The 16,659-nt window shown below is 42.0% G+C and overlaps 1 protein-coding gene across 1 annotated transcript in view; it reads left to right on the top strand.

Annotated features, from left to right (window-relative positions):
- LOC144682814 (E3 SUMO-protein ligase RanBP2-like) overlaps positions 1 to 16,659 on the top strand; it is an 85,365-nt gene that overhangs the window by 22,627 nt on the left and 46,079 nt on the right. The window contains exons 13-15 of the mRNA XM_078545558.1: positions 1,006 to 1,167; positions 13,329 to 13,466; positions 13,546 to 13,695. Coding sequence (XP_078401684.1) covers positions 1,006 to 1,167; positions 13,329 to 13,466; positions 13,546 to 13,695 — 450 coding nt within the window. The remainder of the gene's footprint in view (positions 1 to 1,005; positions 1,168 to 13,328; positions 13,467 to 13,545; positions 13,696 to 16,659) is intronic.

Raw genomic sequence — 16,659 nt, 5'->3', positions numbered from 1 at the left:
GTAGTCACCTAGGTTTTTAAACGCAAAAGTATATATCTGCCAAGACGGCTCACTACTCCAGGATCATCCTTGAAAGCACGTAACTTTGCACCTCCTCTTCCCCCTCCTGTGCTAGCTGGCATTGTAAATATCTTTTTTTCCTTCAAGCACTATCCCTTTTCAGTGTGATCATTGCCGCCCACCCCCCTGCCTGCCAAGAAACCCACCCTGAACTGGTGTTTCGAACTACCATTCCATCTCCAGACTGTCTCCTCATGGCCTTGAGTGTGATGGTGTCTGTCAAATCCATGCCATTTCTCCCTGCAACACTATTTGAATTTCTGCCCTGCCACAGTGTCGACATTGTTAATCAAAATTGCAAGTGGCATCTGACTTTGACTGTGGTACTCGATCCTTTTCTTGACCCCTCTGCAGCGATCATCTTCATTCAGTACTCCTCTTAACCAGCTTTTTGAGATTGCATGTGTTTGTGTCTACTCTTACCAATCCAGGTGTAGCCAGAACATCGCCAGCGATAGCTTCTCTGCCTGTCAGTAATGATGTATTATTGCTGCTTGGAATTTCAAAGATCTGCCTTGGCCCACTTCTCTTTCTCATCTATGTGCTACCCTTCAGCGGCATCATGTGCAGTGTGGAACCTACTACCACATGCACAACATCTTGCTCTATTTCTCCCCTGTCTATCTTCACCCTCCCTTGCTGCATTTGTGATATTAGGCTTCTTATCCAGTAGTCTGAATGAGCTGCAATTTCCTACAGGTAAGTTTGGAAAAACTGAAGTTGTCATCTTTGCCTCTGAGATAACCAGCCCTGACAGTTCCCCGCTTCCCTGAGCACTGTCTCGACTGCTGAATCAGAGTTTGCCAGCTGTTTTATTTGCTTTCTAAAGCAATGTTAAGGTTTTTGTCCTATTATGTTGCAACTTTGTGCATGTGCCGCTATAGTTTCAAAAAATACCAGTGTGCAACTTCCAAGTTTTATTTGAATTTTGTTTTCTCTGTACAGGGAAGTGGATTAGATTCATACTATGACCAAAAAGAATACATTGGACGGAGTGTCTACTATTGGAGGAAAGTCCAGCCCTTACTACAGAGCATCAGAAAGAAAAGGAGCATTCCTGAACCTATTGATCCATTGTTTACACACTTCCGTAGCAAGGATATTAAGGTACCAGTGTGGACATGTAGTTTATCATCTCGGAATTGGAAATATTAATGGTAATGCATTTGTTTGATAAGAGATCATTGTTGGAGTGTTGGAGGCATATGTTGCCTTGGTTCATCAAATTTCTGTGTCACACTTGCTGTTTTCAGTTGTGAATGATATTTGATGCCAATTCTAACTGATATGCCCCCTACTTGTCCCATCACAAATAGCACGCGGGAATGGAAACTACCAGTCATGAAGCTCAATAACACTACAAATCAGAGATGGGTGCTGAACAGCTCCCAATAAAATAGCCAGCCGTTCAAATCAGTTGAAACCTTTAAACTTTTGGCTGCCAGCTTGGGTGCTGCATTAAACTGAGCACTACATTGGAAATAATGTTATTGTAAAACTAGAGTTTAAAAGAAAATGATTAGACTTCTGTATTTGAAAGCCTAACATCTTCCATGAGATGACTCGTATTTTGTGTTGTGATGAGTCTTGTGTTTGTGCAGGTTCCTAGACCCATCACTGTTAGTTGAAGAGACGACTTTTCCAGCTTGCACTGTGCAATTACTAGAATTTTGATAGACTGTGCCTTAACATGTGTCCGGACTTGTTTGTAAGCATACCCCTTCACTCTTGTGTCACTGGAAAATTGCTGCAGATATGAATATTACAGAATGCGTTTTTAGGAGCAGCAATTTGATTTTGTATAATAGATCAAAAGAAGGGTAAAGTGTGAAAGCAACAGGTAGCTACTTATTTTCTGACCTCTCTCAGCTACAGTCAGCAGGTACAGTAAGATTTGAGTAGATACAACTGAGGATAAACTAGTGAATAAGGAAAAATTTGAGGAGAACTCTGAACAGGTCTATGCTTTATGTTCTAAATAGCACCAGATGCACACTCTTAATATTTCAGAATTCAAATAACCAGGATTCATAAATATAAAGTACCATTGTTCAATTTGAAATAATTCTGAATAATGGTCATGAAATTAAATGAGTTTATTTAAGCCCCTTTGGTGAAACTGGTTGTAGAAATATTTATTTAAAAAGGAGAAACACAAACTAAATTGGCACTATAAAAAATAAACCCTTAGAGCAAGATGAAACCTTTTCCATATTTCACGCATTTATTTTTCAACTTATCTGCAGTGAATAGGAAGCCCTTCTTTCATAAAATATGAATTGCATACTGCATTAATCTCTTTCCAAATTATTTCAGTGAAGGCTTTCACCCTTCCCATAGCCTGCTGTAGTATTATAAGCAACGCCACCATGGAGGGGGGCATCTGTTAGTACTAATGAGCCAAATGATATAAAAATCCTACATTACATCTAAGAGTAGAAAACTCTGGGCTGTTATCCTTGGAGGTGAAACAAACTAAATTCCTTGGCAAGCCCCTGGAAAAACAAGACAACCTTAATAGGATTATGTGAATTCTGTCGAGTGTTCATTTCAGAAATTATTCAGCAGATTGAGAAACTTTTAGAATATAGGGGAAAGACTACAAGTTTCAGAATGCTGTGGATAAATAATATTTGGAAGCAAGCAAATTGATAAGGCATATGGGGTCTGCTGATATGCAACGAATTATAAGATTGAGAAAATGATATTAAAGGGTAAGGAAAAGAGGAGTAAGTATGCGGAGATTCTCAACATAATGAAAAGAGCAGCAGGATATTCGACATAGAAGGCATGATGGAACCCCTGGTAGTGAAATGGAAATTGGTAGCAGTAAAAGCTAGAGGAAGGCCGGGTGCCAGGACCTGATGGAATACATCTGAAGATCTTGAGAGAGTTGAGTGAAGAAATCAGGAATGAAGAACTCCAGGTGTAAGGAGAAATTCCAAAAACTAAACTTGTTCCCCTGGGAAAGTTAAGAGGTGATCTCGTAGGGTTTTCAAAATGATAGGTTTTATAGAGATTTTCCCCATGTGGGAGAGACTAGAACTAGGGGATGCAGTTTAAAAATAAGCGCCTCCCAGTTAAGATGGAGATAAGGAGAATTTTTTTCTGAGGGTTGTGAATCTTTGGAGCTCTCTTCCCCAGAGAGCATTGGAGGTAGGGTCAATGATTATTTTTAAGGTAGAGGTAGATAGATTCTTGACTAACAAAGGAGTCAGAGGTTATCGGGGTATGCAAAACGGAGAGTTGAGGTTAAAATCAGATCAGCCATGATCTTATTGAATGACAGCAGGTTTGAGGGGCCAAATGGCCTACTCTTAGTTCGTGTGTTCATAGATGCTTTTTGACCTGAGTATTTCCCCATTTTCTTTTCATCTTATGACTGGGCATTTTGCAGTCTTCTGGACTCAACATTGAGTTAAACAATTTTAGAACCTCTTCCTCCATTTTCTTTTTTTCGCTCGTTTGGTCGTTTTTCCTGTTTCTTTCTTAATCCCTTTGCTTTTGGATGGCTGCTGCCCTGTCATTCACAACTTGTATAAACACATCTTTTGTTTCTTTGCTTATCTCATTACCACTCCCTTTGTGTCATGAAACTTTCTGTCATCTAACCTGTCCTTCCCACCCTCCCCCTTTCGCTTGGTCAAATCCTATTACATTTCCAACTTTTTTCAGTTCTGATGACAGGTCACAAAACTGAAACATTAACTCTGTTTCTTTCTTCACTGATGCTGCCTGACCTGCTAAGCATTTTCAGCATTTTCTCTTTTTATTTGAGAAAAATAAAAGCTGTTCTCATTTGAACAAGAGGTTATGGTGTGATATGGGAATGGGGGGGAAATAAGAAAGGATGTGACTCAGTGCATAGGAATACTGTTTTCGGCGATTCAAGAATCTGGTACTAGGGGATACAGTTTTTAGGACAGAGCAGGTGAAACAATTGCGTTGAGACTGGAATGCACTGCCAGAGTTGGTGAATGAAGTACAAAGCATGTCAACATTCAGGAATAGGTTGGGTATTGAAAGGAAAAAAAATAGAAAAATGACAGCTGGGCAAACTCATGGGATTATGGCTAAGGAGATGAACACCAACACAGACCAGTTGGGTCTAATGGCCTGTTTCCATATAAGTTGAGTAATCCTATACAACTAAGGCAGCACTTCATTAAGACTTCATAATACTGAGATGCTGTTTTTTTAAATATTCTGGATATTCAGACTTTCAATTTGCTTACGTGGTGAAGGAAATTGGAGCATAAAACTTTTCCATTCTTGATAGCCAGATTTTAAGTGTGAATTTTACCTCAAAGTCAAGTTCTTTAAGAATAAGCATTTCCATTTGCCTGATCTGGCTCTTAGTATAAACGTTGCCCATGATGTTAAAGTCACCTATAGCAGGTGGATACATCTCTTTATATTTGAAAGCCAGCAGCTTGGCAGCAGAGCAACTAATTGGAGCTTCTTGTGAGAAACTGGGTGGCTTTGCAGAAACCAAACCTTTAGTCTTTCCACCCCACCCCCACTAGAGCTGTACTTTGAATATCCTGTTTTCCATTCTTAATTAGCACTTTTCTCAGACAAAGACCACCACCTTCAACACCTCTTTGACCCTTTTGTCTCTAACATCTTTTGATTATCTGCTCACACCACACCCTCAATGTGTCTCTTCCCCCCCACCCACCTTAAACCAATTTATATTTCTCCCTTGTTGAAACTATGCTTCAGTTCTGCCGAAGAGCCATGAGGGCTTGAAACGTTGACTGATTTCTTCTCCGCCGATGCTGCCAGACTTGCTGAGTTTTTCCAGGTAATTCTGTTTTTATTTTGTTTTGGATTTCCAGCATCCGCAGTAGCTTTTAGCTTTTTGTTTTTATCCCATTTATCCATTATCATGTAGAGAGTTTCTTGCAGTGGTTGGAATTTTGAATGAATTTGAATTAGTCAGCTGGGATTACACACATGGTGAAGCACGCTGTGCATAAATGCAAGTTTAATTACCACATTGTTCCCCATGTTTGTGCAAAACCACTGCTACTGTTCTTCCTGTGATTTGGCTGGTTCAGTAATGATGTCCCATATGGTGCTGATTCTTTATAAACTGAATTCCATTTTAAAATTTATACACACAGCTAAAACTGTTTCACCTTAAAATACTTGTTCATGGTCTTGTGTAAAAATAAAATGCTGGAAAAGTTCAGGTCAGGTATCACCTGTGGAAAGAGGAAAGTCTGTTATTGTATCAGATTACAAGTATAGAAAAAGGAAGAGAATAGCTAATGTAGACATTGGTCCCCTAGGAACAGGAAAAATTATCACAGTGAATGAAAAGTGGCAGAGATGTTGAACAACTATTTTGCCTGTCTTCACAGGAAAAGAGGCAAGTTACATACCAGAAATAGATGGTAACCTAGGGGCTAGGTTAAAATGAGGAAATTGAGGTAACAAGCACAGAGTACTTGCACACAAACAGGGAAGAGAGCACATCCTGAGTGGGGCACAGCCAGAGTGGGTATTGGCAATTCGGTGCAAAGCGGAAATTGAGTGCATAGGGGACGAGGTGCTCTTCGCATTTTTTCCTTGCTATCCAACTTCTTAAATCTTCAGAGCGTGCTGCAGCAGTAGAGGCTATGAGGGAAAGGAATCACTGGTAAGTAGTGGGTAAGGTATTTACTACTTTAATTGCTTATATTTTAAGGTCTTTTTGTGGTTTAAAGTTTGTATATTCCACAGTAACGATCAAGAAAGAAGGGACCTAAAGTAATTGACTTAAAAGGTTTAATTTAAAGGGATAAGTCAAGACAGGAGTGCTCAAAGCCGTGGTTTGCTCCTCGTGCTCCATGTGGGAAGCCGGGGACGTTTTCAGTGCCCGGGACCAGCATGTGTGCAGGAAGTGTGTCCAGCTGCAGCTCCTGGAAGCTCGGGTTTCAGAGCTGGAACGGCGGCTGAGAACACTGTGGAGCATCCGCGAACCTGAGAGCATCATGGATAGCACGTTTAGAGAGGTGGTCACACCAAAGATGAAGGGACTTGAGGAAGAAAGGGAATGGGTGACCACCAGGCAGTCCAAGAGAAACAGGCAGATAGTTCAGGAGTCCCCTGGGGTCCCGCTCGCAAATCGGTATTCCATTTTGGAGGCTGATGAGGGTGCTGGTTCCTCCAGGGAGTGTGGAGAGAGCCAAGCTTCTGGCACCACAAGCAGCCTGTCTGTACAGGAGGGGAGGAAGAGCAATAATAATAGGGGATTCTGTAGTCAGGGGAACAGATAGGTGCTACTGTGGCTGTCAACGTGCCTCCCTGGTGCCAGGGTCCGGGATGTCACTGAACAGCTACAGGGCATCCTGAAGGGGGAGAGTGATAAGGCAGAGGTCATGGTACATGTTGGTATCAATGACATAGGTAGAAAGAGGGATGAGGTCTTGCATCAAGAATTCAGGGAGTTAGGAAGTAGACTAAAAAGCAAGACCTCTCGGGTTGTAATCTCTGGATTACTCCCAGTGCCATGTGCTAGCGAGCTCAAATAGGAGAATAGCGCAGGTGAATATGTGGCTTAAGAGTTGGTGCAGGAGGGAGGGTTTTAGATTCCTGAATCACTGGGACCATTTCTGGGGAAGGTGGGACCTGTACAAGCAGGACGGTCGACATCTGAACCAGAGCAGGGCTAACATCCTTGCGGGCGTGTTTGCTAGTGCTGTTGGGAGGAGTTTAAACTAAATAGGCAGGGGGAGGGGATGCAGAATGTTAGCAGAATAGGGATGCATCATAATACAGTAAAACAATCAAGTCAGAGGGAGTACAGCTGCATTAAGCCTCAAGGGAGTAAGGCAAGGCTGGATGGCCTCTACTTTACTTTAATGCCAGGAGCATTACAGGTAAAACGGATGAGTTAAGGGTGAGGATTGACACGTGGAATTGTGATATAGTAGCCATCACTGAGGTGTGGTTGAGGGAGGGGCAGGATTGGCAGCTCAGCATTCCGAGATATAGAATCTTCAGGCTAGACGGGAGGGGGTAAAAAAGGAGGAGGCATTGCATTATTAGTTAAGGAGTCAGTTACTGCAGTAAGGAGAGATGATATCTTGGAGGGGACATGAAATGAAGCTTTGTGGGTAGAGCTTAGGAATAAATAAGGGGCAGCCACATCGTTAGGTGTTTATTATAGACCCCCAGATAACAGGAAATTGAGGAGCAAATATGTGCACAATTTGTGGAGGTGTGTAAAAACAATAACAATAGGGTAATTATATTAGGTGATTTCAACTTTCCCAACATTAATTGGGATAGACATAGTGTTAAGGGCTCGGATGGAGTGGATTTCTTGAAATGTGCACAGGAGAACTTTTTAGGTCAATATGTAGAGGGTCCAACAAGGGACTGCGCAGTGCTGGACCTAATTCTGGGGAATGAAGCCGGACAGGTGGCTGAGGTAGTGGTGGGCGATCGTTTTAGCAATAGCGACCACAACATGGTACAGTTTAAGTTTGTTATGGACAAAGAAATCAACAAGTTGCAAAAAAATGTTTTGGATTGGGGGAGAGTGGATTTTATTAAAATAAGGCAGGATCTGACCAAGGTAGACTGGGAACAGTTACTTCTGGGGAAATTGACAGAGGAACAGTGGGGGGGGTGTTCAAAAAGGAAATGGGGAGGGTACAGGCTCAACATGTTCCCTCTCGGGTGATAGGAAGGAGTAATAAGCCCAGAGAACCATGGATGACCAGAGATATTCAGGTTACGATGAGAAGGAAAAGAGAGGCTTTTAGTGGGTACAAGGGAAGCAAATCAGCAGAGGCGTTAGTGGAGTACAGAAAGTGTAGAGTGGAGCTTAAGAAAGCAATTAGGAGAGCAAAGAGGGAATATGAGAAAGCTCTGGCAGGTGAAAGTAGGGAAAATCCCAAGATATTCTATAAGTATATCAATGGGAAGAGGATAACCAGGGAAAGAGTAGGGCCCATAAGGGACCAAGGGGGCAATCTATGGGTGGAGCCAGAGGACATCGCTAGAGTGTTGAATGAATACTTCATATCTGTCTTCACCCAAGAGAATGAGGATGAAGGTATCGAACTTGGGGAGAGAGACTGAGAGGTTCTTAAGCAAATTGATATAGGTAGTGACAAGGTATTGGAAGTGTTGGCAGGCTTCAAAGTGGACAAATCTCCAGGTCCGGATGATTTGTGTCCCAGACTGCTGAGGGAGGCAAGCGAGGAGGTCACAGGGTCTCTGACCCAAATTTTTAATTCCCCTCTGGCCACAGGGGAGGTACCAGAGGACTGGAGGACAGCTAATGTGGTTCTGTTATTTAAGGACATAAGCCAGGGAAATATAGGCCAGTGAGTCTCACGTCAGTGGTAGGGAAACTATTGGAGAAAGTTCTGAAGGCGAGTATCTATCTCCACTTGGAGAGGCAAGGTTTGATCAGGGATAGTCAGCATGGCTTTGTCAGAGGGAGGTCATGCCTAACCAATTTGATTGAATTTTTTGAGGAAATGACCAGGTGTGTAGATGAAGGTAGTGCAGTTGATGTAGTTTATATGGATTTCAGCAAAGCCTTTGACAAGGTCCCACATGGGAGACTTATAAAGAAGGCAAATGCACATGGGATACAGGGTAATTTGATAAGGTGGATTCAAAATTGGCTTAGTTGTAGGAGGCAAAGGGTGATGACAGAAGGATGCTTTAATGACTGGAAGCCAGTGTCCAGTGGCGTACCACAGGGATCTGTGCTGGGTCCCCTATTATTTGTCATTTATATAAACAACATAGATGACTATGTGGGGGGTAGGATTAGTAAGTTTTCGGATGACACAAAGATTGGCTGGGTGGTTAACAGTGAGGTTGAGTGTCTTGGTCTGCAGGAAGATATAGGCGGGATGGTCAAATGGGCAGATAAGTGGCAGATGGAATTTAACCCTGAAAAGTGTGAGGTGATACACTTTGGAAGGAGTAATTTGACAAGGAAGTATTCAATGAATAGCATGACACTAGGAAGTTCTGAGGAACAAAGGGACCTTGGTGTGTGTGTCCATAGATCTCTGAAGGCAGAGGGGCATGTTAGTGGGGTGGTGAAAAAGTCATATGGGACACTTGCCTTTATCAATCGAGGCATAGATTACAAAAGTAGGGAGGTCATGTTGGAGTTGTATAGAACCTTGATGAGGCCACAGCTGGAGTGCTGTGTGCTGTTCTGGTAGCCACATTATAGGAAGGATGTGATTGCACTGGAGGGGGTACAGAGGATATTCACCAGGATGTTGCCTGGGATGAAACATTTAAGTTATGAAGAGAGGTTGGATAGACTTGGGTTGTTTTCGTTGGAGCAGAGAAGATTGAGGGGCGACCTGATCAAGGTGCAGAAGATTATGAGTGGCATGGGCAGGGTGGATAAGGAGCAGCTGTTCCCCTTAGCTGAAGGGTCAGTCACAAGGGGGCATAAGTTCAAGGTGAGGGGCAGGAGGTTTAGGGGGGATGTGAGGAAAAACTTTTTTACCCAGAGGGTGGTGACGGTCTGGAATGCACTGCCTGGGAGGGTGGTGGAGGCAGGTTGCCTCTCATCCTTTAAAAAGTACCTGGATGAGCACTTGGCACGTCATAACATTCAAGGCTATGGGCTAAGTGCTGGAAAATGGGATTAGGTAGGTAGGTCAGGTGTTTCTCACATGTCGGTGCAGACTCGAAGGGCCTCTTCTGCACTGTGATTCTGTGAACTCTGAACTTATATCAGCAGAGAAAAAGTATTGGTGAAACATAGGGACCAAAATCCAACAAATCCCGAGGACCTAATGGCTTACACCCTAGGGCTCTAAAAGAAGTAACTGCAGAGATGGTGGATGTGGTGTCTGTTTTCCAAAATTCCCTAGGTTCTGGAAAGATCCCAGCAGACTGGAGTTAGCAAATGTAACACCAATATTCAAGAAAGGAGGGGGAGAGAAAATAGTGCACTACAGGTCAGTTAGCCTGACATAAGTAATTGGGAAAGCGCTGAATCTATTATTAAGGAAGTCTTAACAATGCGCTTAAAAAAGCATCATATGATTCAAACAAGTCAACATGGTTTTATGAAAGGGAAATTTTGTTTGACAACTTTCTTCGATTTTTTTGAGAATGTAACTAGCAGGGTAGATAAAGGAGAATCAATAGATGTATTATGCTTGGATTTCCAAAAGGCATTTGCCACACAAAAGGTTAATACACAAGAGTTGGGGTGGGGGGGTGATATGTTAGCATGAATAGAGGATTGGTTAACAGACAGGAAGCAGAGAGTAGGGATAAATGGCACATTTTCAAGTTGGCAGGCTGTGACTAGTGGCGCGCTGCAAAGATCAGTGCTGGTCCCTCGGCTATTTACAATCTATATTAATGACTTAGATGAAGAGGCAGAATAATTTATCTAAGTTTTGCTGATGATACGAGCTAGGTGGAAATGCAAACTGAGGAAGACACAAAGAGGCTGTAAAGAGATATAGACAGGTTAAGTGAGTGGGCGACAAGGTGGCAGATGGAATATAATGTGGGGAACTGAGGTTACTGACTTTGGCCATAAGAATAGAAAAGCAGAATATTTTTTAAAAGATGTGAAATTTGTAAATGTTGATATTCAGACTCGGGAATATTCTTGTAAGGAACACAAAAGTAAACATGTAGGTATAGCAAGCAATTATGAAAGCAAATGGCATGTTGGCTTTTATTGCATGGGGAGTACTGTGTGCGGTTTTGGTCCCCACATTTAAGAAAATGCTTACTTGCATTGGAGGTGGTACAGTGAAAGTTCACTAAGTTGGCTCCTGGATTTAGGGGGTTGCCCTATGATGAGAGAATCGGGTCTGTTTTCTCGAGTTTAGAAGAATGAGAGGCAATCTCATTGAAACATACCAAGTTTCTGAGGGGGCTTGATAGGTTTGATACTGAGAGAATGTTTCTACTGATGGCGGAATTTAAAATGTGGGGCCACAGTCTCAAGATAAGGGGCCAATCATTTAAGACTAAGAGGAGGATAAATACTCCATCATTGAATTCTCGTTGAATACATTTAAGGATGCGATAGACAGATTTTTGGTGTCTCAGAGAATCGAAGGATATGAGGAACGGGCAGGGAAGTGGAGTTGAAGCCCAGGATCAGCCATCATATTGAATCGCGGAGCAAACTTGGCAGGTCATGTGGCCTACTCCTCCTCTTGTATTCCTGGGATTGGAATACAACAATAAAAGAAGTCTTACTACAGTTGTTACGGAGCTTTAGTGAAATCACGCTTCGAATACATGTGCAGCTCTGATCTCTTTATTTAAGGAAGGATATACCTGCATTGGAGGCAGTGCAGCGAAGGTTCAATAGATTGGTCCTTGGAATGAGAACGTTGTCCTGTGATGAGAGGCTGAGTAAATTGGCCCTATATTCTCTGAAGTTTACAAGAATGCAAGGTAATCTCATTGAACTATTCAAGATTATGAAGGGACTTGACAAGGTTGGAAGCTGAGACGTTGTTTCCCCTAACTGTGGAATCCAGAACAAGGGGATACAGCTTCAGGATAAGGGGCCAATCATTTGGGACTGAGATGCGAAATTTCTTCACCCAGAGGGTTGTGAAACTTTGGAATTCTGTACCCCAAAGGATTGTGGATGCTCCATTGTGGTATGTATTTAAGACTGGGGTAGACAGATTTTTGGTGCCTTGGAGAATCAAGAGATATGGAGAGCAGGCGGAAGTTGAATCCCATGATCAGCCATGAATGGCAGAGCAGGCTCGACTGGCTGTAGTCTTCTGCTCCTATTTTTCTTATATTATGGTCCAGTTGACAATGTAGGAGGCCAAAGCCATTTCATGTCTGGAGTGGAACACAGAGGTAAAATGCTAAGCAACCAGCAGCTCAGGCCAGAAGGAGGACTTTGGGTAATCACTGAACCCACATTTGATCTCTCTGACATGGAGGATCTGATGTTGTGAGCAGTGAGTGAAATGTGAAAGGTTGGAAGAAATAACAAGTAAATCGGTCTCAACGGGGTGTTACAATCTCCGTGGAGACTGCTAACTTTTAAAAAATATATATTTGAATATGTTTGACTGAGAGGATCACATGACAAGATTTCAAGTACTAAAACTTTGACAGGAACAAACTAAAAGCAACATTGACTGTTACGTAGGCAAGTAAACTTTAGACTATAGAAATAACCCCCTAACGTGACTTTTAACATGACCGAAAATCCTACGCCATGGTTATACTTTATGCTGTCCCTTAAGCTGACACTTCATTCTCGTGGAAGCTGTCCAAAGCTGCTTTATACTCCTGATGGCCTATTTCCTTTTTCTGTTCTCATCTGGGTAACTCCTAATCCCTGAGCTGACTTGCATTGCGGGGATTACATTGGATTTTCCGTCTCTCTAGCCCAGGCTGAGCGAATTGCCCAGCTTCCTTTAAATCCTCATGAACCCGATCTCTTCAATCTGAGCAGAAGCTCCCTCCTGCATTCTGCATGGTAAACAATAGGCTCAGCATTTTCTCTGCTTCTCGCTGTCCTGTGTGAGCAGAGGAAGGTGTGTGTTTAGTGGGATTTTGTATTAATCTTGTTTGCTTAAAGTCAGTGCAAGTCAAATGCACCGTAAGCTGTGGACCTATGAAGAAACAACTGGGATGTGACTTAAATACCTACTCCTGTGTAGTGGCACTGGTGCTTTAAAAGTACAATAGCAATGGTAGTCAGACCTGTCCCAAACCAGAGGCTATCTTAAAGGCAATACAGCGTCTATAAATGAGATCTCTAAAGCAGCACAACCAATTTAAAATTGCCCATTCTTAGCAAAGCTATGACCCAAATGATAACTATGACTTTCCAATTCTGTTTCTATAATATGGGATTCTTAAATTTTACTTGTGCCTTGAGATCACATTAGGTGGCTCCATTTTACCTTGAAAACTTAGAACCGTGACTGTGGAGCATGACCAGGTACTGTATTTAAGTATCAATGCTTCATCCTCTTTTTAAAAAAAGATGGCTGCTTGTTTGGTTCAAGAGTAGAGAATTGTCATGGATGAGATTTAATCTGTTCTTCAGCTCAACATGTCACAGTTTTAAATGTTTTTGGGGAAAAGTATGGTTAGGCTGTGAGTTCACACAAAAGGTGAAAAGTTTAAGCTGAAATTTCTGCAGTCCTTTAATGGGAGGCATTGGCACAGGAAGTTGTGATGTATATTGCTTTTGTTTAAAAATTCAATATAGTATTAGACATTGAAGCACCTGTGTTATCACTGTATAAATGAAGACTGTTCATTTATTTTAGGTCACTGAAGTTAAAGATTATGAAAAGGAAGTGGAAATTGCTTTTGCTACACTTGATGTAGTTGATGGAAAAATTGATGAGGCAATTGCTGCTTTTGAATCTATCAATAATATTGTTGCACATTGGAATCTTGCTTTGGTAAGTGCCGGCAGTATTATTATATTCATAGACATGTCTGCAAGTGCTGATGTAACTTGCATTTTACTGGTTTTATTAGATATTTCACCGGAGGTCTGAGGAATATGAAAATGGCGATGAGATGGCTTCTGATGAGCAAGAGGAATGTAAAAATTGTCTACTCAGCAGCAAACAATACCTCAGAAAGGTCCTGAATGAAGCTGAATCTAACATTGTGGCTATTGACAGCGTAAGTGCCCGTGAATTAATAGATAGTAAAGGGAAAAATCCCATTGTAAATTAATTTTAAGGTTATTTGAAAAAATATATATACTATGTAGAAACTAATTCACTATTAGGCTGACAGAAATTGCTGAACCTTTTGGGTAAAATGATGGCTAATTAGAATTCAGTTCTTAACTTTAATAGTAATTGTCATGTTTCATGCAGGCTTAATATTAATTTTAAATTCTATGGATCATAAAAGCTCAAAAGGTTTATTCAGTAAAAAGCTGAGCAGTACACACTAGGAAAGTTCTAGACTTTGCCCCTCTGATCTTTGATGATTTTGAAGATCTCCACCTTGGCACTAGAGAGGGTGTCCAAATTTGACCTCATGTCCATGGTTTGAGGAAAATCAGTCACAGTTCCTGTTTCCCATGTTTAGTGTCTATTGCAAATAGATATTGGATGAAAGCAAGATATGGCAAGATTGACTGGTTTACTGAATAGCCTCCAGACAATATCCTCCAGGTTGTACATAGGAGCAGGAGTAGGCCATTTAACCCCTTGAGTCTGTTCTATCATTCAGTGTGATAATGGCTGACCTGCAACATAACCTATTTACCTGCCTTTGTCCCACATCCCTTAACACCTTTGGTCGACAAAAATCTATCACACTCTGTTTTAAAATTAACAATTGATTTAGCATCAGTCGCCATACACTAGAGAGTATTCCAAACTTCTACCATCCTTTGTGTAGAGAAGTGTTTACTGATTTTACACCTGAAAGATGTCTCCAGTTTTTTAGACTTTACCTGCCTGGTCCTAGACTCTCCAAACAGCGGAAATAGTTTCTACCTATTCTATCTGTTCCCCTTTAATATCTTGAAAACTTCATCAACTTCTTAAACTTCTTAATTCCAGGAAATACATCCCTAGCTTTTGTAATCACCTTGTATTTTAATGCTTGAAATCCAGGTATCATTCTGATAAACCTACATTGCGTTCCCTCCAAGGCCAGTATATCCTCCCCACATTATGGTGCCCAGAACTGTTCACAGTACTCCAAGTGAGGGCAAACCATGGACCTGTATAGCTGAAGCATGACTTCGACCCACTGTATTCCAGCCTTTTAGATATAGTTACAAGGATCCCTTTAGCATTTTTGATTATTGTCTGCCTATTCATGAGATTGCAAACTATGTACCTGAACCCAACATTCCTTCTAAGCTGCACAATCACACAGCAACCCAAAAGCTCTTGTGCAGGCTGCACACAATTTAGTTTCTTAACTTACCATGTGTGCATGGCCACACACACAATTTACAGGGGCCGTATGCTTAAACACACAATCCCAAAAGAAAGAGAGGGTGTGTTACCTGGAACCCCTCAAGGCTCAGGCAATTGCTGTTTTTCACCATTTGGGAAGTACTCCGTTACAATTTTTTTTTCGGTTCTTTCAATTTCCCCTAGACTCGGGTGGTATCAGAAGACTGGAGAATTGCAAACATTATGCCCTTGTTCAAAAAAGATTGTAACGATAAGCCCGGCAATCACAGACCAGTCAGTTTAACTAACTTCAGTGGTGGACAAGATTCTAGAAACAATTATTCGGGATAGAATTAGTAATCACATGGAAAACTATGGGTTGATAAGGAAGAGCCAGCATGGATTTTGAAAGAGGAAACCGTGTTTAACTAACTTGCTGGAGTTTTTTGAAAAGGTAGCAGAAAAGGTTGATGAGGGTAATGCTGTTGATTGGTGTACATGGACTTTGAAAAGGCACTTGACACAATGCCACATAACTGACTTGTGAGAAATGTTATTGCTCATGGAATAAAAGGGACAGTAGCAAATTGGATACAAAGTTGACTGAAAAATAAGAAGCAGAAAGTAATGGTCAATGGATATTTTTTGGGCTGGTGGAAGATTTGTAGTGGAGTTCCCCAGGGGTCAGTATTGGGACCCTTGCCTTTCCTGATCTATTTTAATGATCTGGATCTTGGGGTGCAGGGGACAATTTCAAAGTTTGCGGATGATACAAAGCTTGGGAGTGTTGTGAACTGCGAGGGCAGTGTGGAACTTTAGAAGGATGAAGTTCAATGCGGTGAAGTGTGAGATGATGCATTTTTATAGGAAGAACATAGACAATATAAAATAAGGGGTGAAATTTTGAAGGTGGTGCAGGAGCAGAAAGGCCTGGATGTATATATGCCTAGATCATTGAAGGTGGCAGGACAACTGGAGTGAGCAGCTAATAGGGCATATAGTATCCTGGGCTTTATTAATAGGGGCATAAAGTACAATAGGGGAGGCGATGGCATAGTGGTATTGTCTCTGGACTAGTAATCCAGCGACCTAGGGTAATGCTCTGGGGACCTGGGTTCAAATTAAAATCTGGAATTAAAAGTCTATTCATGACATTGTTGTAAAAACGCATCTGGTTCACTAATGTCCTTTAGGGAAGGAAATCTGTCATCCTTATTTGTGGTTGACTCTTAAATGCCTTCTGAAATGTATCAAACCGCTACAAAGACTCAAAAAAAGGAATGAAACAGGACGGCATCGACCTAGGCACCGGAAACTACAACAACAATCGCAGCCCTGTCTACCCTGCAAAGTCCTTCTTACTTCTGGGGGCTAGTTTGGGAGAGCTGTCTCAGACTAGTCAAGCAACTAGTCATCCTCACAGAATCATATCTTGCGGATAATGTCCCAGATCTCATCACCATCCCTGGGTATGACCTGTTCCTCCGGCAGGACAGACCCAGCAGAGGTGGTGGCACAGTGGTATACAGTCGAGAGGGAGTTGCCCTGGGAACCCTCAACATCAACTCTGGACCCCATGAAGTCTCATGGCATCAGGTCAAACATGGGCAAGGAAACCTCCTGCTGATTTCCACGTACTGCCCACCCTCAGCTGATGAATCTTTGCTCCTCCATCACTTGAAGGAAGCACTGAGGGTGGCACGGGCGCAGAATGTACTCTGCG

The sequence above is a fragment of the Cetorhinus maximus genome, chromosome 7 (genome assembly GCF_964194155.1).
Source record: "Cetorhinus maximus chromosome 7, sCetMax3.hap1.1, whole genome shotgun sequence".
NCBI lineage: Eukaryota > Metazoa > Chordata > Chondrichthyes > Lamniformes > Cetorhinidae > Cetorhinus > Cetorhinus maximus.
The sequence above is the reverse complement of the archived record's forward strand: the minus strand, read 5'-3'. Positions and strand labels throughout refer to the sequence as shown.